Source organism: Indicator indicator, chromosome 1 (genome assembly GCF_027791375.1).
Source record: "Indicator indicator isolate 239-I01 chromosome 1, UM_Iind_1.1, whole genome shotgun sequence".
In the NCBI taxonomy this organism is placed as follows: Eukaryota; Metazoa; Chordata; class Aves; order Piciformes; family Indicatoridae; genus Indicator; species Indicator indicator.
Window position 1 is genome coordinate 43,025,535 of NC_072010.1, and position 23,423 is coordinate 43,048,957.

The 23,423-nt window shown below is 36.5% G+C and overlaps 1 protein-coding gene across 2 annotated transcripts in view; it reads right to left on the bottom strand.

Moving 5' to 3' along the window:
- Window positions 1–23,423, bottom strand: part of KLHL1 (kelch like family member 1) — a 223,834-nt gene that overhangs the window by 113,645 nt on the left and 86,766 nt on the right. For both annotated transcript variants that reach the window (XM_054381796.1, XM_054381787.1), the window contains one exon: window positions 15,445–15,641. In XM_054381796.1, coding sequence (XP_054237771.1) covers window positions 15,445–15,641 — 197 coding nt within the window. The remainder of the gene's footprint in view (window positions 1–15,444; window positions 15,642–23,423) is intronic.

Genomic DNA, 23,423 nt, shown 5'->3' on the forward strand with positions numbered 1-23,423 from the left:
TATAATTTTAAGTGTCACCTTTTCCTGAGGCAATGTCAGCTATCCCTAACTGATAGAAGTTAGTCACTCTCTAGAAAATGTAAACCCTTACAATAGAAATAATTGCTGTTCTCATTCCATGCCAGCGTGGGTCATTGCCATGGTTCAGGCCCAGCCAGCAGCTGAGTTCCACACAGCTGCTCACACTGCCCCCAACACCTCCACTCATCCATGGCATGGGAAGGAAAATTGGTGGGAAAAGACAAAGCCCCATGGGGTTTTAATAAGAGTTTAACAGAAGAGCAAAAAGAGGTAAAAACAATCAGGAAGAACAATACAAATGAAATAGGATATAAAGGGAGTGATACAAAACACAACACTGACTGTGATAGACAGCCCAGCCTGGCCCAGCCTGGACTGGCCCAGCCCTCCAGCCCTCCACACATGCCTGTGTTTGCCTCCTTACCATACATAGTGGGCATGAGGACCTTATGCCTTTCCCTTATCTGTTAAGTGGGTCACCTTGTCATAGAAGGGACCATGTTCACCAAGCAGGGCCTGCTCTTCATGAACTCAGTGTATACTGACTGGGCCTGATCACCTGGCTCCCCCGAATGTGCTGCATAATGGCACTCGGGGATGACCTGCTCCATGACCTTGCCTGGCACCAATGTCAGATTGAGAGATCTGTAATTGCCTGGATTCTCCTTCCAGCCCTTCCTGTAGGTGGGCATCACATTTGCCAATCTCCAGTCAGCTGACTCCAGTTAGCCAGGAATACTGATAAATGATGGCAAGTGGCTTGGTAAGCACTTCCACCAGCTCTCTCAGTACTTTTGGGTGTATGCCATCCAAACCCATAGATTTGTGTATGTGGTGCAGCAGGTCACTAATCATCTCCTCCTGGATTATGGTAAACTTGATTCTGCTCTCCATCCCTATCTTCCAGCTCAGGGGACTGGGCATCCAGTAAACAACTGGTACTACTACTGAAGACTGATGTAAAGAAGGTATTAAGCCTTTTCATCATCCTTTACCACTATGTTCCCCATTGCATCCAGTAAAGGACCCTTAGTCCTCTTTTTATTACTGATAGATTTTTAGAAGCATTTCTTGTTGTCTTTGACAGATGAAGGCATATTAACTTCTAGTTGGGCTTTGGTGCTTTTAATTTTCTCCCTGCATAGCCTCACAACAACTTTGTAGTCCTCCTGAGTGGCTGCTCCTTCTTCTAAAGACCACAAATTCTCATTTTCCCCCTGTCTTTAAGTCTAAATGATTTATACAAATGTAACAGTTTTTGCTGGGGAAAAAAAAAAGAGAGAAAAAAAAAAGGATTTAATTCTGGTATTTCGGGTAAGGAACACTTACAGTCAAAACATGACAATATGGTACTTCTTACTGCCAAGAAAAATGCATGATGACAGTTTTCATCAGGGGAAGGGGCACAGAGAAAGAGCACCAGACAGTGTGATGCTGTAAAGTTCAATTTAATAACTGAACCAAAGCAGCAGATAATCTGTGTCAGGAAAAACTTCACACTCCCACACATACAACCCGCGCACAGTTCTTCTTGCTGAAGCTGGCCCTAAATATGAGTTCACATAGTGGAGCCTGGGGAAATGCAACACTCACTGTACCTCAGTGTTGGATATCTGCAAAATATCCCCCATCCCCTGCCCCTAATTGGGGTGCTGTACCGCAGGCTGCCAATAAAAGCAGTCCATGATAATATGGACTGTCTTCTCAGGACTTCCAGGCTTTGATCTCCTCTTGCTAGTTCATCTACAGACTGTACTATACCAAGGCTTATCACACTCTGTTTTTGCATTATATTGTTAGCTATTGCTCATTATATTTAGTCACCCAATTCCTCATTAAGGCAAGTGTCGTTGCCAAGCTCCCATTACAAAGCATAAAACTCACTGGAATTTTGTATTATCACAAGAAATTATCTAAATGCTAAAATAAAAAAAAATTATGAACCAGCATTCACCACAAGATTCAGGCTGGAGCAACATGCCAATGAGATCAAAACCCTGAGTCTGGTCTTCCAATAATGAATATTTTTTTTAAATGTAGATTAAGGGAGAACATGCACCTTTCTCTTCCCCTGGCTCCAGTTAGAAAGAAATAATTGTGGATGATTTTTTCCTCCATATCCCTGTGTTACGATTCTTTTAACATCTGCCACTATTGTATTGAATGGCATTCATACATTGACAGAATATGTAAAGCTTCAGTTTTCTGATACTGCTTCAGGGAAAAGCAGGGCTAACCTTCAATCTAAAATATTTTCTTTTTTTTTCCTTTCCCAGTACTGAAAGTACCAAAAGATATTTTATCGTCTTTATGTTTCTATGGCCACAAAATCTTCCTGACTAAGTCAACAGACAAATGAGCTGTCTGCCCTGCATTGTACTGAACACATTTATACCAGACAAGATCAGAAACAATACTCTGTCACTTCCAGGTCTTCACTATTATCAACAAAAATCAGCCCTCAGGTGTGTCTTATCCTTGGAAATGAGAAGCACCATCTCCAAATCAGTAACTCAAGATGTCTTTTTGCTTCTGAAAGACAAATCACACAGTCTAATCCTGACCAATAACAAATACTCCTTAGTATACCACCCAGCATTTACAAGATAATCTTGTAAATGGTACATGTTGCATATCAAGACTTAATGAAAATAATATTAAAACTAAGTTATAAGCTCTCAGGATGCAAGCATTTTAAAACTGTGTGTCACTGATGATTACAAAACCAGAGCAGTGACTAAATACAAGAATCTTGGTGATAGTTTCTACAAAATCCAGTTTTTACTGGTCATATGTTCTTCTGTTTACTTTCTTAATCATAGTATAATGCCTAAGACTGACTTTTTTATCATGTCCCAGTCTTGTATCTTCCCTTCCACTGTTTTTCCTACCAGAATTCCCCAAGTTAGCTTCAGTTCAATCATCTTGTCCCAATATTATTTCTTTATCCCCTCACACAAGCTATATGTTCCAGATATGCTATCTCCTCTGTTATGTAAGAAGGCACTAGTGGACCTTCTCAATCCTAAAGTATTTGGAGTAGCAGGCAGAAAACACACATATTATGTTACATTTTCTTGGTACCCCCGAAATGGAGCTTCAATATATCCTACATTTTCAGAGAATTTAGCACTCAATTACACACACAGTCTAAGCATGCTCAAGGGTTTTTCTCTTTAGCTACCCTTGGATTACCCTTTCATGAAAACAAACAATGTTTATCCCCAGTACTGGGACACATCCTTCATTCTTGCCAATGACATGTACAAATGTCAGCCATTTGATTTTATACTAGTCTGCAGGTTCAAATACTTTGCATTTACAGCTACAAAAGTCAGCTGTCTGGATTCTCATCTTCACTGTTTTCTACGAGTGGCAAGAAAATCCTCAAAAATTCAATGTATTTGGAATGCTTTTTTAGTGATATTTGCAGTTCTGTATGTGCTGACACAGATTCCTGATAACTGATTTTAGACACCCCACCATTGCTCCTTAGATTAAGAATGTGCTTGCCCTGAGCTACCTCTGTTAGAAGCACAAGACAGTGGAAAATTACAAACTCAATATTACTGATTAACACAAGGTGACCTGAACAGGCACAGAGGCTAGAAGATCTGGTGGTCTGTGTTGCTATGGCACCAGGAAAAATGGAGGGGCTAGGTGGAGGCCTATCAAACCCAAGAAATACCTTGTGCAACTGATAACAGAGCAACTGTTTGACCACCAGTAACGATGGCTTGACCACAGTCCTACCCACATACTCCACACAATAGTAAATAATGAGGCATAAATATTACCCCAATTTCATATCTCACTTGGAGGGGATCAAGAGCTTGATGCCAATCAGCAAGGATATATTCACTTGTACTCCTCATCTCCCCAGCCTCACCCCTCCTCCACAAAGGGATGTTTTTTGGTGAGATTTGCAACCTCAGTTATGTTGAGTGCTTCCCTGGGAGATTGAGTTTGTGATTGCAACTGTATTTTATAGACCTAGCCTGTATTTATAGAGCTAGTCTGCAGTTTAGTGCATTTATCACCGGCAATCTTAAAGAATCTGTTTATGTAGCATATGAATAAACTGTACTACTGGAGTACCTGACTGCTGCTTTTGAATTCAGACAGACCTACAACAGACAGGCTGTTTGTGTGTCTGGTGTCAAGCCTATAGTCACAACAGGTATACCTATTAAGAAGTAAGTTCAGACACCCCCAGCCCCTCCAATTTCTGAGGACTGGCTAGAATGCAAGGGAATTTGTGTCTTACCAAATTTATTCTTCTATAAATACAACAAATTCTATGGATGGTAATTTATGCCTTCAGTTCAATAAGATGAAGCAAAATTTATGTAGTCTTCACTTGGGAGAGTGAAATGTAGTTCTGCTGATCTGACAGACAAATCATCACCAGATCCACAGAAAAGGAACATATCTTGTACCCTATTAAGTGCCCTTAACATGAAATTATATTCCTGCTAGCATTCTGAAACCTAGTAAGTATTAGTTTGATGGGGTATTAGCAGTGCTGATGAATAGTCACATTTCTGGGACTGGAAAAACAAATTAAAACCATAGGAACTGTTAAGTCCTGTGTATAATGTAAAAAGATCATTCAGATGAGAGTGATACTTTCCATAGCAGCACACTCCAGGAATAATACAGCATACCATCATACCAACCTTTTAAATGTGGCATTTAGGCAATAGAATTGAAGTTCCTGATGACAAAGAAACAATCAGATTGTGATTAATGTACTATAGACTATTTGCTTAACTATTTTCCTGTAGATTTCATAGCTTTTTACTACCACCAGTTCCCTTCTGTATTTCCTATTAATTATCTTGTTGTCCATATGCTAGTTCCTGAAATGCTCTTACTTTCCTCTTCTCCTACTGTGTCTTGATGGAGTGGTACTGTAATGTGCCATGTCACAATTGTACTAAGGAGAACTTGTAAAAAAGAAGCACACTGTGCTAAGTGCTGATTATTACTTTCAAACAAGAATGTTAAAAACCCTGAAGTGTGAAAAGTGATCGACAAAGCACCATTTCTTCTTGAAGACAAAAAGAATAAAAAATAAATTGGAAGCATAAATCATAATAATAGGAATAAAATAGCTTAGTATGATTTTTAAAAAAGCTATGCTAATATTTTAAGAAAGGCACACTATCAAGAGAAATAAAATAGTTTAAGATTAATTTTGTATATAAAGATTAAATGTGCTTTAAAATCACAAGCATTTTGGGACTCTTACTTCTGTTTGCTCTTTAGTCTTTTTAACTTTTTTTCTGTTACGGTACTCTGCATTGCTAGTATAGCTTTCAAGTGGTGTAATTAAGAAAAGTCTACACCTCAAAAAATACTTCCAGGTTAGGTGTAAGGGCTACAGTGAGTTCCAAAATGTGGGTTTTTTTTCATCTCTGTATCTCTGGTTTTATTATTTATTTCAACTACTCTGGTTTCTTTGTGACATTTTCAGCTTAATTTTGCTATTACAAAGGATGCTAGATAGAGAAAGGATCTTAAAAAAAAAAAAAAACAACTTGGAATGTCAAAAAGCTACTTTAAAAATCAGAATTTAACTAAACAAGTGAACAGATTTCTTTAATTAGCATTCTATGAAAACATAAGAAGTATTTTAAGCAAAGACGTAATTAACTTTTTACTCCAAACTAGCGTATTGAAAATTAACTCTTTTGAAAGGAAACTATAGAAGCAAATTAAATACAGGAAGCCATATTTTTTCATATCCAGATGTCAATATGTACAAAATGTGTAACATTTCTTCCAAGGACACCCTGCCATGTGCAAGGGAAAAATGAGTATTACTAATTTAGAGAGAGTCCCAGAGACTCAGAGATCACTGACAGTTCAGCAAGATTTGATACAGTACCTTCTGACCTGTTGACAGTGGTGCAAGAATACATATTAAGTTGAACATGTTTATGACTATGTATGATTTAAATAGTATGTATAACATTTTACAGCACATGATTTTTTCTATATTGAATATTCCAAATTTGTGACTAAAATCCACAAGGGAAAAAGCAAAAGCCAAAGCAATTACAAATTTCTATATTCTAGTTCACATCCTTTCTCCTCTTGCAAAATCCATTTAACGGATTAGTATGTCCATTTCAGTCATAGGTATGTGAGTCTGTTATATGTTCCAATGAAACGACACTGGTATTTTCCTCCCACACACTTAATTTATATTAAACTTGAATCAAAACTCTCAAAAACCTAAAAAAAATCTTACAATACCAATTTATTTTAAAAGTGCATGTGGCGAACACTAAAACAAATGTTCTCATTACACTACAGTAGCTGCAGTATTTCCAGTTGAGTAAAAAATAAACTGTTATGAGTTAAAAAACAAATATATACTGCTGCGGATAGAAATGTTCTGTTTTACAAGTTCTTTTCTAAAAATGTTTTCCACAAAACTATTCCTTATTTTTCTTCAAGTGAGCCAAGAGAGCCAATGGGATTCTGGGATGTATCAAAACCTGTATCCAGCAGGTCTAGGGAAGTTCTTCTACCTCTCTACTCTGCCCTGCTGAGACCACACCTGGAATACTGTGTCCAGTTTTAGGCTCCTCAGTTCAAGAGAGACAGAGACCTGCTGGAGAGAACCCAATGGAGAGCCACAAGGATGATTAGGGGACTTGAGCATCTCCCCTATGAAGAGAGACTGAGATCCCTGGGGCTGTTTAGTCTTGAGAAGACTGAGAGAGGATCTGATCAATGTCTATAAATATGAGGGTGGGTGTCAGGAGTAGGGGGCCAGGCTCTTTTCGGTGGTACACAGTGATAGGACAAGGAACAATGGGTTCAAACTAGAACATAGAAGATTTCACCTCAACATGAGAAGAAACTTCTTTACAGTGAGGGTGACAGAGCCCTGGAACAGGCTGCCCAGGGGGATTGTGGAGTCTCCTCTAGAGACTTTCAAATACCACCTGGATGTGTTCCTCTGCAGACTATCCTAGGTGATCCTTCTTTGGCAGGGGGTTGGACCTGATGATCTCTTGAGGTCCCTTCCAGCCTCTGATATACTGTGATACTGTGAAGTGTGAATAACATAATACATTGCTTTTGTTTTTTTGACAAATAAGTGTTCAGCAGTAGCAGTAACAATGTCACCTTCCACTGAATGACACAGTGTCTTCCACAGTTGCTTGAGTACTGTAATCTATCACAATAACCTCTTAGGTTGCTGGACAAATGTTTTAAAAGGGGTTTTGAATAAAACACAAAATAAAACAAATGAAAAATGTTCTGTTGCTGTCTGGAGTCGCTATAGTTTTCTATGAACACTATCTATCCTAAGAAAAAAAAAATCTTACAGATCATCCATTAAGTTCAGGATGCCATAAGTCTGAACAGAAACTGCACAGGTCTACTTGTAGATTTATATTTGGTATTTACAGTGCAAGTAGGACATTTTGTACAACAATATATTTCAAAAATATATGTCTGAGAGAGCATAAGATATGGAAAATCACAGAATGCTGTAAAACTTCAGTGTGTTACTGCTAACTTGTTACTAGCAGGCTTGTTGCTAATAAAAGTCAATTAAATGTTAGTTCTGGTAATCCCATCTGTTACACACTGCTTTAAAAAAAAAAAAAAAGAAAAAAGTCTGAACTTTTCTTCATGTTGTCCCTGGATTCACAGCTTGTCTCTAAGAAAATACACAGGAGATAGATTTAGTAGCCTCACAGAATAATCTTGGTTCAAAAGTGGCTTCTGGAGGTCAACTGTTCAAACTCCCTGCTCAGTGTATATTTAACTAGGTCGGTTACTCAGTGACATTTTCAGTCAAGTCTTTTACACCTCCACGAACAGATCTCAAAAACTCCACTGCTTATTGCTTTTCTAGTATCTGACTACTCCTGTGGTTTAAAAATAAAAATAATCTTAATATAGTGTGTTCTAATTTGTGTCTGTTATCTATCATTCTGCACCTCCAACAACAGTCTGACACCATATTCTTTGTACTTTCAATCAAGCAGATGCAAAGAGCAGTAAGGTCTCCCACTTAGACCCACTGGACTCATTCGAGTGCATCCATGTCTTGTACTGAGGGACATCAAAGTAGACACAACACTTTGTATGTGGTCTCATGGGTGTCAAACAGGACCTTCTTTAAGCTGGTCGCTCTCACTAATACATCCCATGATGTTGTTGGCTTTCTTGCCACCAGGGTACATTGCTGGGTTACATTCAACTTGGTGTCCTTCGGGACCCCTAGGTCCTTTTGTGCAGAGCTCCTTCCTAGGCAGTTGCTCCCTGGTCTGTACTGGTGCACAGGGTTGCTTCTCCCCAGATTGCAGACTTTGTGATGTTCCTGTCAGCCCATTCCTCCACCCTGCACTCTTGCCTTGATTTGTCCTTGACCATGCTGATCATCTCCCCCTGCCAGTTTGGGAGGGGGAGTTGTTAAACAGAACTTGACTTAATATTGATGCCTGAAGAACATCTCTATTTGCTGGTCAGCATCTGGACTTTTTTCTGCAGATGACAATTCTTCGAGCCTGTCTGTCCTGACAGCTTTCCACCAAATTCATTGCCTATTCATCTGTCACTGATGTGGTGATAAGGAGGTCAACACCATCAAAACAAAGTATGCTATCAAGCTAACAAAACTGTTATCTGGTCCAAATTATGCTAACAGCACGTGTCAAATAAATGTTAACATTGCCTCGCTTGTTATCTCACCTTAGTTAAAGCCATATATAGACTGAAATAAACCACTGATGTCTGAATATACAACCACTACCTATTCATGACTTCACACCATCTATCAATAATATTTCCCTTAATTTCAATATGGAGTATTATTACAATTTCAATATGCTTCAAGATGGGCTGTTGTCAATGGAACTGGATAGGAAAGGTTTTACATGTCACTTATTTTCCCACTCCAAGCAACCAAATTTTAACTATGAAATTCAGTGACTTGGGTAATAAACGTGACGAATAACATGATCACTGAAGCTCTTCACCATAAAAGATCATTATAAAATTTGCATAAGGTACACACTTCACATAAATGAAATGGTTGCTCCATCTGCAGTATAATCAGAATTCTCAGTAAGATAAAGGGTCTATACACAGACATACATGTCATTAAGACTACTTATGTGCTTATAATTAAGTTCGAAAAACATTTTGCTGTGATGGGACTAATGACTCTTGCAATGTGAAGCAAAGAACTGCATCTATAAGATACTAAACACCTCTATCACTTCATTCAAAGGCCCTTGAAAACATTCGACATCTCCTGGGCTTGGAACTGTAATGTATATTTGAGTCCTTTATATTGCTAACATTTGACTGGGTTCCAGACACAGCACTCATTTTATTCATATATGTTCTTCTGGTCATGGGTATTTCACTTATAACCATCTTTCTATTCAGTGCATTAAAGTAATTTAAGATTTTTCAAGTTTATGGTTAGCAATTCATCTTGGAGTATGGTGAAATAAAAATGTGGAGCAAGCTCTATCACAGTAGACAAACAGCAGTTTCGAGATACAAAATGATCACTAAGCTTTAAGTGTCATTTCCTGGGTGGTAAAACACAGACAGATTAAATTGTTACCTATGAGGTATTTCAATTTTCACTTTGAAACAATCAGTCAAATGAGGTGAAGAAACTGGAGGCATAACTAGGAAAATCACATTCTAAATTTCTAAGCATTATCCATGTGCCATAACACAAGCAGAACCATGTTCTTTACTGGGAGAGAGAAAGCAAGGTACAGTTGTATTCAAAAGCTTAGCAAGTATGAATACAATATTTAAGAACTTCCCATTCTTTAAAATCAAGCTGCAATTACAATTTTAAGGAAAAACATAGCAGACCTCTCTCAATATTTACTAAGGTAGAAAAGTAGTTGTTATGAGAAGGGCTAATGGTACATCAAGGGCTAATGGTACATTGATAAACAGAGTCTATTATACTAACAAAGTCTATTAAAAATTTACATCAATAAACACATAAGTGTTCCAAATAAAGCGTATTATAAAAAGTCATACATTCTGGAAAGAGCTGCATCCCAGTGAAGTTGCCGTCACAATTTTGAGTTAGACTATATGCTGGTTTATAAAGAGACAGATGAGACCATGCACTATGACTGATTTCTGACAAGTCTGACAAGCTGATAAATTGCTGACTTTAGAGGTTAGCTTCCCTACATATGAAACCCCTGATAACTAGAAGAATAAAAAATTTGTTAGAAGAATGCATTTGCTTTAGCTTATTGCTATCTTTTGCATTTTGCTGTCCTTTTTATTTTTTTTAAAGATATCACACATGCATTTCACTGTATGATCATGTAACTGACAATAAATTAGGAATTTAAAGTTATCAGACATATGGCTTTGAAGATTGAAGAATTACAGAAATTGACAAGATAGTAAAAGAAAACAGATTGCAATTAAGAAGTATAAAAATCTTAAACCAAGAGAGACATGGATATTTGTGCTGCCAATTAAGTTAGCAGACTCACTGAAACCTAACCCCTAAAAAAAGCCCTGAAATCAAAATGCAAAACAAATACATCATCAAATACCAGCAGAGCAAATTCATACCTTGGAAGTAAAATAATTCACACATTTATTGCTTCAAATGCTTTAATTTAAAATGTTGCTATTCCACATTTAGTTGGATATTCAACTTAAAAAATTCCTTTCATAAAAAGAACAGGGAATATAAACATAGAAATCTCCAACTTTCATTGTTCAGTATGTTTTTATGAAGTCTACCTTTCTCTCACTCCCCACCAATCTCATAACTTTGCTATTTGGCAAGTGTATTTCCTGAAGATTTTTATAATGTTCTCCAGTTGTCCTTCACAGCTTTTGTTATTTTAATTTCCTCACTGTCTCCCTTCCTCTATGCACACATTCTCTTTTCCTCACTTAGAATATGTATTTCAATAGAATAATTTGACATATGACACTGAAGACTGAATATCTCTGTAAATACGAGAGATATTATACCTCTTCTCATGGAAAGGGATATAGGATATATATCACTAGTTAATGGTTAGAAGATTTCTCCAAGCTCAGCCATGACTCTGCGTCTTGAAAAAAAAGTTTGCCATCTTTGAATTAGGTCTGGACATACCAGTGCCAGCTATGGAAAAAAAAAATTGTATTCACAGCTTCCACAGATTTCATGGTTGAGGGAAACTGAACTTGTTTAATGTGACAGAAAATGTGTTGGAAACTACATATTGAAGTACTGAGGACAACAGGATTCTTAAATTTGGGGCTCTCCTTGTTAGAAGCTATGTCTTTCTCAATATAATAAATTTTACAAACTCAAATGTCTTGCGCTCATAGAATGTTATGTGAAAGCACAAAGTAACTTGATTTTAGATCTGTGTGTATATATACATATATATACACATACATATATACACATATACATATATACACATATACACGCATATGCGCTTTTTTAAAAAAATGAAACCAGTGTAGTTCAGAACTTGTACAGTATCAAGTCTGACAATAGGCAAGAAAATTGTGTTTGACAAATGAAGATTAAAACATTTATGGAGATTCATTGAAGCAAACCAGTTTCATGAAATTATATTGATTTCCATTAAAAAGCTATTGTGAAGACAACTGTAAATAACTCTCTAACAAAAATTAATTGGTGGAGGAAAGCTATAAGACATTGGACACTTTCCTAAGGTTCCAGCACTTTAAATTAGTGCTTTGGTTAAGAGCTACTGAGCATTAGTCTCTGTTTTTGAGTTTGTTTTGTTTTTTATAGGTATCAATATTTAATGTCACCTAGGTAATTAATAAAGCATAATTATTTTGAGATTTAACTTGAGTCATATCTCAAAATCATTACACATTCTATAGAATATTCCATGTTTATATATCTATTTTTGCAAGATTATTTGGAAAATATTTCTCTTATTCCTTTTTCCCATAAGCAGCATAGAATGATTGCTTCTTTGATTTCTTTTTATTTTTTCAATCTCAAAAAATTTATGGTATAACACTATTATTTCTGGTCAGGCCTAACTGTAGTTCATTATAGCATTGTGGTTAGTAGAATGAAAATTATTATTTTTGGTTTTGAAAATACTTGACTGCAATATTTAAGAGATATAGGATGGGTCAAAAAGAAAATTTCTTGTGCTTAATGTAGAGTAGATACTTTTGTAGATACAAAGAACAGGATGAAAGATACATAGTTTCTGCCATTACTTTTGTGAGATGTTTTTAGTCCATTTAGCTTTGTTATTTGTACTCTATTAAAAAAATGTTATGACGATTAGCAATTTGGAACTGTCTATTCAGAGAGCTGTAATTTCCTATTCAATGAACTGATATTCTATTAAAATACTAAATATCCAGGAAGTTCAATATTTCTGAAAATTTCAAGAAGTGTAGAATGAAATCATAATGCTATTTCACTCTTCTTTAAAGTTCTCCCAAATGCTGTCAAAGCTTCACCCCTTGAAGTTTTCTTCCAAAAAGTGTTTTTCATTTATCAAAGAGATTCATTTACTAACAATGCCACTATTTATATGATAAATAATTTAAGTAAATATTTAAGATAATAAGCTATGGAAATTCATTTCATCTGCTTTGTTTCACATTTTCATGAAGAAAAATATTTTTTTTAGAAAGCAGAAATATCCAAACTCCAAAAGCTGCATTCAATAACCAATTATTCTGCCTTCATACCACAAACTTCAGCTATTTGGTATTTTGTACAGCTTTCAAATAACCATAAATTTTTAAGACCAAACAACCAGAAATATGTCAGAGTTAAACGAGCACTACTATTTCCTATTTGCAATAAACAAGCTTTTGCAATGACACCTTGTAAGAGGATTCAAAGATCCAGAATTTGAGATACATGACTTGCTGCTCTTAAAAAAGCACCCTGAACAGCTCTAAAGGGCCTTTATAGTCTCCTGAAATCATGAAAACTTTTTTAAAAACAAAGATTTTGCTGTCCTGTTGTTTGTTTTGTTTTTTAAATAGGGCTTCCTCTCAAATGCTCCAGATAGAACAGGACACAAACTTCATTGATAGCAAACTTCTCCTTGCCTTTCTTTACTTCCACACTCTTTAACACAAAAGAGTAGATCAAATAGATGTGACCTTCCTCACACCTAAATGCGGTAGCATGATGCCTATGAAAATATCACATACTTATGAAAGAAACTTAACTTCTAGTATTATGTTTTCAATGGGTTGGAAGTTAAATCAAATACAGAAATAAAAGTATTGGAATGGCACAGCTGAATAGATGTGATTATTGTGAGTGTGATTCATGCATGCTTGCAAGTGTAACTGTAGCTACATCACAGCTTGCTTATTTATTACAATTGACTGGCTTTTTGATCTACCATCTTTTGTTGGTGATTTACCCATCACATATAATCCAGATTTTGAGCATTAAAAACAGTAATAGATGATACAGTACACCTAATATCTTAGAAATGGGCACAGATCTTTGTGAACTTAGTGATACATCATATGTATCAGTCACAAATCCTCAAATGTACTGTAATGGCTAATTTCATACATATCAAAACTACATCAGCACATTGTTTTAAATAATCATGAGGAATTTTTTAAAATAAAGTTTTTTCCACTATTAGGGTTTTCTCTTTTTTTTAACCATTCACTTCGTTGCTTTTCACTACAAAAAAAAAAAAAAAAAGTTTGAATATATCAAAGTGATACATAAATCTAAAAATTACAATGATAGGTTGATAGGTTTTGCCAGCCCATACCTGTTCAATTCTAATCCAATCTCATTCTAAGGTTGATCAGATTAATTCTGCTCTGACAGCTTATTTGTCTCCACTGACAGATGAAGATAAAATTGACTAGCTCAGACCTGGAAACTTACATTTTAGATGTCTAAATACAGAGAAAACTAAAATCAGCCACAGAGCTAGCTCTGTAAGTATATAATGAGCTGTAGCGATACGAAAAACACAGTTAAACCTGTGAATTACAACATGGTATAAATTACAGAAAAGAATAAATAAAATAAGGACATAACTGTTGGATAAGTAAAGCAGGTTCACTGAAATCTGCTCTATTACTTCATCAACTTCAGTATAGACCTAAAGGGACAATTATTTCTCAGAAATTATATGTAATCTACTCTTTGTGCAAGTTTCATTTCATGACCCAGATGGTTTTAATGTTGTCAAACTACAAAGACTTGAATTGTTACCAAAATGATTCTGTTTCTGAATAAGTTAACATATTTTTGCTTCATTGATTCTGATTAATTTCTAATAAAAATAGTATACCTGTTCTGTCAGGTTTTTAAAGGTAAAAAATTAAAATATTTTGTGTCAGGTTACACCCATCCCTGGAGGTGGGGCTGAAAAAGAACCCAGCCCCCAGGTGGGCAGAGAGAGATTTGGTTTTCCCCCTCCCAGCGGGAGGGGTCCCCCAAGTCAATGTCTATTCCACTCCCCCTTCCTCTCCAGTAAGCCTATTTAAAGGGAGACATTTGCTTGGTTCTTGCTCTTTCTCCTGTCCTTTGACTGCTCAACAGATATCTGTGCTGCCCCTGCTTCCTGCGGTTACCATGTGTCAAGGCTCCATGCTGCATCCACACTTCCAAGAACTGCATCCAAAGAAAATCCACATTTACATCAAGGGAATCCAGTGCCAGCTGGGCCTGGGTTTGTATATTTTTTTCTATTTACCCTTTTCCTTATACCTTTGTAACTTTCCCTATTACTCAAATGCTATATATATTTTGCTAAACTTACCTTTTTTATTTCCAAACTGATTCGAGACCACTTCTTTCGTGATTTTTGCCTCTCTTTTCTCCTGCCTAATTTGCTTTTACTCTACATGGAAAAAAGGGAAATGGCAGGCAATCTAAATCTGTTCCACTTGGGCTTTTGGACTCTGGGACAAGCTTGAACTACAACATATTGTCAGATAAAATTCTTTATGTTTTTGAGTTTCTGTCTTAATGTACTTCACAATGAATAAAAGAAGGGATAATTTTGTACAAAAAACCAAACAAGCAAAAAAAACCCCACAAAAAACCAAAACAATAATGGTAATTACAAAGCTTCCCGAAAGCTAAGAAAAAAAAAGAAACAGTAATTAAAAAATACCCTAAGGACTTTTTATTATGGTCACCTGTATGTGAACATGTATCTGAATAATACAAACACTGTTGTCACTCAGCTGACACTGCATTCATCATGGCAGGCCAGATCTTTTCACTTCACTGAAGTTGAGAGGAATCACTTAGCCCTATGATTTCAAAAGGACTACTTATGGAATAAAGTTCCATAAGTATGGAACAGTTTTAATTCAAAAATTACCAAGACATTTTTGTTCACAGAAGATTTTTAAGATGATAACTCAGATATTCTGAAACTGCCTTACCATAGTGTAGTTGTGAGCCACCTTCATAAGCTCTGTGCATCCTTGTGCATCAGCAAATGCTCGTATTCCCAAACAGTTGGATGGGTGCAAAAGCTTCATGAGGAAATGGCAGCAAACCTCTACTACTTGAGGGAGCTGAAGGAGGCAGGCAGCTGCAAGAAGATTTTCAATTGTGTCTTCTTTCAATTCCAGGCAGCCTTAAAAAAATAATTGATAACACATGACTTTGGAATAGTGATATTGTTTTTACAAGAAGACTAAAATTTGAGCAAATGTGTGGATGTCTACCAGGCTTTATTTATTTATTTACGCATGCATGCATTTACATTGGTAATACAATTTGCATTCTTTCCAGTGGTACAGAGTAAAACTCACAGCCACTTACCTCCCAGCAAAGAATGAAATGTCTAAAATAATAAGAATAAAGTCATAAAAATATCTTCAAGATAGGGTTTAAAGTCATCAAACTTCATGCTGCTTATTTGTAACCTGAATTCATCTTATCTGAATAACGTATGTCAGGTCTTTTATAGCACATGGTTCTTCTATTTCACCTAGTTTCATAAGTTGTTATCTTTGTCTTGCAGACTGATACACTTTTTAATAAAAGAATAAGATAAATATTTTTTTGTAAGAAGTGTCATTCTTGTTCTCATGCTCTCCCCAAGACATCTTTTTTAAATGTCCTTTTTTGTTTTGTTTTGTTTTTGTTTTTTTTTTTACGTTACTCTCTCCTATACACCTTTTACATTAATTACTTCAGAAAATATAATTTAGAGATTATGAGGGTGTCTTGGACAACCAAAATAAAGTAAAAAATTAAAATGTGCAAATATATATTTTTTTAAAAAACTAACAATTCTGATATTTTGCTTGGAAAAATAATTTCAAATATACTGATCTTTGTGTTTAAAGTAATATAATTCAACAGCTAGAAAATTTTGTATTTGTTAACAGTCCATTCACAAGACACTGAGGAGTTCTATAATCTTCACATTCACAACAGAATGACACGGAAAAGTTGTCTTATATTGTGATACCAAATGCAAAACGGTATCACCATGACATTGAAGATCTGAGCTCTCTTCCTTCTTCCACGGTATGTAGTGTTTTTAATATAAGATGGAAACTGGGAAGTTAGATGTTATTTGATTTAGTTATAACACATCCTTTTTTTTTTTTTTCTTTTCATAGATGAAGGCATCAAAGGTTAGAGTATCAGACACAGCATAATTTGAGTGATTTTCCTCTCATTTTTATGCCTTTATTAATGTCACATTAGTTTCTATTTTGTTATCTGGCTTTTTCTCATCACTTCTATCCACCATGCATTTATACAATGTGTGCAGAAGGCACACACAGCAGCTGATTCTTGGTGGACTCAGATATTTATCAACGACACTCCAAGGTTTGCTGCATGCTTGCAGGTAACAACTGGTTCAACACACTATTCATTAGCTAGAATATAGTTCTACTATGTCATGTGGAAGCTCTCAAAATGTAGTTATTTTCAGGATGAAATTGCTCAAGTACTAGAAAGAAGAAAAATTAAAAGAGCAAAACAGCTGTGGAAAGTAGGTGGTCTGAGAAATGTGCTGATGGAAACAAAATTAGAAAATCTGAGTTTTAAATCTTCTTTTCATCTATCTTTTAAATCTGCTTTTCTTTCAACATGCTCAACGATGTCTCTGGCCCTGCTAAGGTGATGCAGATAACATTTGCAGAACGGCACAGAGATTGAGAGAATCATTACTTTTATGAAGAAAAGTAACAGTGTCATAGTTTGGATTTTTATCACTACATGTAGCCTTACGAAAGGAACCCAAAGGGAACAGTTCAAGACACACCAAACCATTTATTTTAAAATTGAAGATATTTCTTGTTCACTTTAAATAAAACTAGTACTGGTAATGTACTAGTTGGGAACTAGTAGGATTAAAATAATTTAAAGTCAATAGACACGTTACCTGTTTTTCAAATTATATATTTTTTTATTCAACAACATGACAATTTTGAAGGAAACCCTTCAAATTTTTAATGGAAGAGCGTGAATAAGTTTCTCCTTTACATATTAATCAAGGGAGTAAACATCCAATGGATTCTCTGCAAGGTCCTGCACCTGAGTTACTGATGTCTCAAGCACAGATACAGGCTAGGGAATGAGCTGCAGAGAAGCACTTGAGGTGGATGAAAAACTGGATATGAGTCAGCAATGTACAACCACAGCCCATAGAGCAAACTGTATCTTGGGCTGCATCAAAAGAAGCATGGCCAGCAGGTTGAGGGAGATGACTCTGCCCCTCTAGTTTGCTCTGTTGAGACTACGCCTGGAATATTTCATTTAGCTCCAGGACATGAACCTGTTTGAGCAAGTCCAGTAGAAAGACACAAAGATGATCAGGAGGCTGGAGAAAGGCTGAGAGAATTGGAGTTGTTCAGACTCAAGAAGAGGCTTTGGAGAAACTGGCCTTCTATTGGCCTTCCAGTACTTCAAGAGGGCCTACAGGAAAGATGCAGAGGGACTCTGCGTCAGGGAGTGCAGTGATAGGAGGAGGGATAGTGGAATTGCCCAAAAAAGTTGTGTATATCCCCTGTCTCAAAGTGTTGCCAGAATGAATGGGGCTTTGAGCGACCTGTTCTGGTGGTTTGGTTGGAACTAAATGATCTTTAAGGTCCCTTCCAATCCAAACCATTCTGATTCAGGATATGTGGGGATATGAATGTATTATAGCTTGCCTTTAACTAAATTCAGAATCATCACTTTACTACCTAGTATATCTAGACTAAGAAAAAACTATAATCAGATTGAGTTAGAGAGAACTTTACTGTCCTTATTTCTTTCGGTACTACCTAATCGTGCCTTTTTTTTTTCTTTCCTTTCTCTTTTCCATCAAAAAATGGTACGAATTAAGACAGGGAACCTGTTTTCACAAAGCATTAAATGCAATGATAAGTATCTAATACATCTAAAAGCTTTGTGAATCTTATTAAATATCTTCATTTGTAAACAGCAAGACACTTGTAAATTGGGTCAGCTTTTTCAGAAGGCTACTATGACATTTCAATGCAAATTTCTCTGCAATATCAAGTGTTTAGCATGGTCAGAGTTTGAAAAAAAATAAAGGTTATTAAGAGGCTCAGTATACATAATGTCAACTCTTCAGACAGTTTTATACTGTAATTAGAAGGTCCAAGTATCTATTTTAAAATGTTTAATAGGACATTCAAGGAGGCATTAATATTACTGCTTCTTCAATTCACATCCCCCACATATTTTTATGTAATAAAAGCTTGCCCAAGTACTTCAATTTGAACAAAACAAATTAACCAAAGCTTAAAAATCTCATTTTGTATTACATTAATAAGGATGAAAAATACATATGAAAAAAATCTAAAGAACCTTAATGGAGTCTAATTGTTATTCTAAATTATAGTTCTAGTTGTGACAAATTTTATGCACATTGCTTATGGAGAAATTAAAATGCCTGTCTTTATGATGCATTCTTATAATGAATACATAAATTTTATTACCTCAATACCAAATATGAAACTGTTTTTATGTACAGGGAATCACTGCATCTTTCAGCACATTTGCATGATGTTAATAAGTTCAGTGTGTATCACAAGAATCAGCACAGTTATTTGCAAAGGCAAAGTTATAGGAAAGCAGTTTCTCTATCAAGTTTCCATTTTTTAATATAAAGGCAGTAAATGGTATCAAGATAATACTTATTCAAATTTTGCATAGTAGATGAATCACTTAAAGTTATGGGTACAAGCTCTCATCTGATCTCCTTCTACAACAAGGTGACCTGTTAGGGAATGAGGGAAAGGCAGTGGATGTTGTTTACCTGGACTTTAGTAAAGCCGTTGGCAGTGTTTCCCACAGCATTCTCCTGGAGACTGGCTGCTCACAGCTTGGAAGGTTGGACACTTCACTAGGTAAAAAACTGGCTGGCTGGCCAGGCCCAAAGAGGGATAGTGAACAGAGTTAAATTCAGTTGGCGGCCAGCCCCAAGTGGTGTTCCCCAGAACTCAGTATTGAGGCCATTACTGTTTAACATCTTTATCAACAATATGGATGAGGGGATTGAGTATGCCCTCGGTACGTTTGCAGATGACACCAAATTGGGTAGGAAGGCTTGTCGTGACGGCATCCTACGCCCAGAATTATGCCCCAGATCTTGCCAAAACTTGTCCCAACATGCTTTGGTCAAGCCCTCCCCAGTCCCCCTCCTTTCTGGAGTGGATACTCAGCCCAGAGCTGGGAAGACAAAGGCCAAGGTGCCAGTCAGACACTGTAAACAACCCAACCTGCCTTCTTTGGGGTAAACACCACCATGAGCCCCCTGTATGGGATGCTCATGCTGAGCCCATGCTCCTTCCAAGTTCAGGCATAATTCTAGCTATATGTTTGGTCATAGGCTGAAAAGGCCTCATGAAGGTTGACTATTGGTCCAAATTCAAGTCTCAAGTAATGTATAAGTATACCCCAAATTGTAAACAAGTCACTCTTTGCTACCATGCTTTGTGCTTAAGCTCTTGCTACTAAGCTTCTTGCTATTGCTACTATCAAGCTCTGCTCACTCGCACACATACTACTGGGCCAAGGCTGAATATGAGTTTGTGTATTTTGTATATATATTTGTGAATAGTATTTCCATTTAAATTTCCAATTCTGTGGAGAGTTTTTATTTTACTCTTTTGGGGGGTTAAAGTAGCTTTCTGTCTGCTCAAAGAAAGACATGTATAACACAAATGTCATGTTTTTAAAGAAAATTTGTCTGCTAGTTGTAAGGATCAGCTTTGTAATGAGTGACTTTCTCTTTATGAAGCAACTGCCAACCATGTGTCTGTTATGAATTTATGAATTTATAATTAAGATATGGCAACTATGACAATTAATAGAAGTATTATTAACTTTTTATTAATACAAAAAATTGCCAAAATGTATCAAATAGGTTCTGGTGTACAGTTGGAATATATATTTACAGTGTGAATGTACAGTATTTAGGCAAATACAACAATTTTAACTATTTTAAGCGAACTGGGAGGAATAACAGGGAGAGAGAGAATCCCCAGGAGCAATATTTTAACATTTTAAGCCTACTCTCATATATAAATAAATACAAATTTATAGGTTGAAACACTCAAAGAAAAAAACTGCAAGAGAAAGGTTACCTCAAAATATATATAAATATAAACAGGATTTACTAACTACATTTCCAAGGCCATAAATCTTGCTGTTGGAAATACTCCAAATAGTGTAGAAGATGGCAAGAAGTATTCTCAAAAGCTTATTTCATATTTAAGGCCCTGATTTCCCTTAATTCTTTTTAGTCAGTAGGTTTGCTTCCAGACTGTAGGTCCTACTAATCATGCTGCACACATTGAAAACCACTCCAGGCACTTCCTTTTGTAAACAAAAGCAAACCACACAGAGGAGGGGGAAGAAGCATTGTTCCAAAAATCTGTACTGAATACCAGGTACATTTCAGGGAGATTCTATTCCAATGACAACTTTCTATCATGGTATGAAGGCGAGTGCCTCCAGTGCACTGCCCACATATCCAGAACTAACCAAAATGACCCTGTCCCTCAGATGTCCTTTTCAAGATCACAAAATAAACTCTTTTGAGTATCTGTATCTCATTGAGATACAGCCTTTCTATTATAATGAACGCAGTCAAGCCCTGACCTCTGGGAAGAAAACAAGAAATAAAAAAACAAAACACAAACAAACAAAACCCACAAACCCACCAACAAAGACAAATGGCCAATATCTTGAGGACAAAGAAGTTCAGCTTTTAGGTTTGGAGAAGCAATACTTTATTCTCAGCATCTAAAGCTACCTCAGAATCAGGAATACTCACCTCTGCCAGAATAAATTTCTCAAATTCTCAGGCAATGATTTGACAGCTTGTGTTACGGCAGCACAGAGCAATTCAAATCCTCACTTAGAAGTGCGAAAAGTAGCAAAGATGGAGGCATCTATTGCCAGAAAAAATTTTTGCTTATGTGTCCACCTTACAGCCTAATGAAATCTGCTTTGCTTTGGGCTGGATTGCAGTGCTGGGAAAAGTGAATACTACAGCTGTAGCTTGTTTTGTGGGTGCATTTCAGTACAGTCACTGTGATGAGCACAGAATAGAAACAGAATGAAGGTAGGTTTTACAATGTCTTTCCCTGCAGAGAAGCATGTGAAAAGTAAGGACCTCTCTTTAACAAACTGCCATTGTGATTTTCTTGATTTTTTTGCTTTCTTTTGGACCTGTGGATACACAGATAGGCAGCTGAGCCCTGCAGTGTGGATACGAGTGTGTTTCTCCACTGCAGGAAAACCAGAAAGCAGCACATTAAAGGGGCAGACAATATTACAGCATCTGCTCACTTCACTGATGCTGTTTAGGCAACACATGTCATGCACCAGCATGCACCAGATGAAAATACAAAGGGATGGCACTCCATTCAAAGGAGCCCTCTCACTTTTCAGGCATGCCTTGTATTAATGTTCAGTGCTTGGCTTATTCTCTCTTCAGAGATGGAGAATTTGAACCTAGCAGCTTTAAAATCCTTTAAAGATGCACCTTGTAATTAATTGTTCCCCACATTCACTGCTTCCCTGAGTCTGCCCGAATTTTTTCTTACTTCTCAGTAGTACCAGAGTACTGAGTACCAATACTCAGTACCAGAGTACAAGCAGATACAGTCACTGGCTATTTTCTCATAACAGTCTTGACTATTCTGAATACTCAAGATTTATGGATATAAAATCCAGAGCTGAGAGCTCTTTCTCAAGCAATTTTCATATACTGCACCAAAGAAAATGAGAAAACAGCTGGTTCCTAAATACATAATTGCAAATCCTGTCCCTTAATGGACTATCCTGTATAAAAGCAGAAACAGTAACAGTTCATTTTATTGTACAGCTCTAGAACTGAGTAAGAATTCAGTTAGTGTCTCAGTGACAGGAATGGAAAACATCTGCTCCAGACGGACCTACGATACTCAGAGCAAGAATTGCTCAGAAAATTAAAAAAATAAATAAATTAAGGAAGCAGTCAATCTGAGCAGTTGGTTAAGCCAATCATGTCCATCACGATCTTCCCCAAAGACCCGAATTATTATTTGCATTGTACCAGTGGCCAGTATAGTTGGTAATTCAATCCAGGAAAAATCCTTTACGTTGCACTATGGCTTTGCTGATGCATAAATAAGAACTTACTGAGGGACAACATGAATCTTGTCAATTGCTCCAGCAATTGCTCCAGTTCTGAGGCAATATATTCCTGGGCAGGTAATCTAAATGATATTTTTGCAGATCATGAGATCTGCAAAATCTATCACCTTTCCACTTCCTAAATTGCAGTGATGCTGATAAACAAGGCTTCTGTGGATAATTGCAACCCCCTCTTCAGAGTTTATTACAAGTATCTGCTCCCAGAACAGAATTTCACAGGGGATCTTCTATATCCAGAAGTTAAGTTAATTCAAGCTCTACCACCATGTGGTAAAACTTCTGATGGTATTTCTGTACTCTCCATTACATGATAGCTAACAAAGTCTTCCCAGGTCAATTCAATTACCTTAATGTGTCATTTTACCACTCTATATCATAGAATTCCTGGACAATCTGAAGTAAATGGGAATTCACAAGGGCTTATTCTCTAAAGTGCAAAATCAACTATCAAGTACATGGTAGAGCAAATGTAGTGAGACAGCAGCAGGTCATAGTCTCCTGCAAAAAGTACTAGACAGAAACAGTTCATATTCACAGGGGTCTCTCACATGACACCACAAAACAAGAACTTGAGATTACTTAACATGTCATAGAGGTGGGGGCAAAGACCTTCATGATATGCAAAGTATCAAGAATCACTTCAGATTTCAGTATGATCACTATCTCTTAGAGGAGATAGCCTCTGAAAACACTGTAAAGAGGCTGTCATCACCTCAGAATCTAGGATTATTTGTCTGAG